This window comes from Corvus brachyrhynchos, unplaced genomic scaffold (assembly GCF_000691975.1).
Source record: "Corvus brachyrhynchos isolate BGI_N302 unplaced genomic scaffold, ASM69197v1 scaffold158, whole genome shotgun sequence".
NCBI classification, from domain to species: domain Eukaryota; kingdom Metazoa; phylum Chordata; class Aves; order Passeriformes; family Corvidae; genus Corvus; species Corvus brachyrhynchos.
The window spans coordinates 642,003-643,317 of NW_008239756.1; the positions used below are offsets into that span (position 1 = coordinate 642,003).

Sequence of the window (1,315 nt, forward strand, 5' to 3'; positions counted from 1 at the left end):
CCCTGCGGCCGCTCAGCCATCGCCCCCCGCCCGCGCTGCTGGGATCCCGGCCATGGATCCCGGGGGAGTAGCACAAGGCCCACGTTGCCCACAAGACCTCGGTGCCGGATCCTTCCCGTTACTCTGGTAGAGATCCCACAGGGACTCGGATCCGTAGCCAGGGCCCCGTCCGGGTGCTTTCCTGCCGCGCTTGGCTCCAAGCGGGTGCCGGACCCGACGCCGCTTGCCGGGGCTGAGGACGTGTCACCGCTGTCTCTGACCTCCTCGTGCTTTGGGTTTCCTTTCAGATCGATGACATCGCGGATGGCGCTGTGAAACCCCCCCCGAACAAGTACCCCATCTTCTTCTTCGGCACCCACGAGACGTAAGCGCTGCCTCGCTCCCCCCGCTGGGCTCTGCCTCTGCTCCGGCCTGACCTCTGCTTTGTCTCTCTCCAGCGCCTTCTTGGGCCCTAAAGATCTGTTCCCTTACGAAAAATATAAAGACAAATATGGAAAACCAAACAAGAGAAAAGGCTTCAACGAGGGCTTGTGGGAAATCCAGAACAACCCCCACGCCAGTTACAGTGCCCCTGCGGTGAGTGTGGGCTGGGCAGGGGAGGGGGCAGCGGCCCCTCTGTCCCCCCGAGTCACTCCTCCTGTCTCTGCTTCTCCTCGCTGCCGTGCCGATTGCTTCCAGCTTCCAGCTTGGCTTCCTTGGGGTGGAATTAGCTCCCCTCTCCTTCCCTGCCTTCTCCCTTTCTCAGGGAGTCCTCTCTCCTCATCTTCCTCCATGGAGGGCTTTCCCTCGGGCTTCCAGGAGTGCTGGAAGTTCCCACTTGCTCTGGAGGAAGATGCTTGTGCCCCGTTGTTGCAGTGGAAACGGGGTCGTGCTTTGTGCCGCTTGCCCAAAATCACGGAGCTTTTGTTGTCAGAGCAAGAACTTGAGGCTTGCTCATCCCTGGCTCCTGGATCTGCTTGTGGACTGTTGGGAGGCCCCCTTCTCCATCCATTCCCGAGGTTCCCGAGCCCTCCAGCGGGATTCGGAGCAGGCCATGCCGGGGGATGGCTCTTTGTCAGCTGCTCGCGGGGGCATCTCATGACCTTAATTGGGATCCAATTTATTGTGTGAAGATCATCCCAGGAGGCGTCGGCTTCATAAGCTGAAGAGGCAGGGGAAGGTTTGTAGGGTGAGCGACAATGTCGAGGTGGTCCCTGGAGGTCGGCAGGTGCAGGGAATGAGCCCCCCGGGCCATGCCATGGCTGGGGGGGGAGTGAGGATGTGGTTTGAGGGGCAGGGGTAGGGAAATGGTACACCCAAAACGGTGGCTGTAGGG

At 60.8% G+C, this 1,315-nt stretch overlaps 1 protein-coding gene across 1 annotated transcript in view; it reads left to right on the forward strand.

The window, feature by feature from the left end:
- The window catches only part of LOC103621218 (hepatoma-derived growth factor-related protein 2), an 8,649-nt gene that overhangs the window by 1,070 nt on the left and 6,264 nt on the right, over positions 1–1,315 (forward strand). Inside the window, exons 2-3 of the mRNA XM_017742469.1 lie at positions 238–364; positions 438–576. Of these exons, the coding sequence (XP_017597958.1) occupies positions 238–364; positions 438–576 (266 nt within the window). The remainder of the gene's footprint in view (positions 1–237; positions 365–437; positions 577–1,315) is intronic.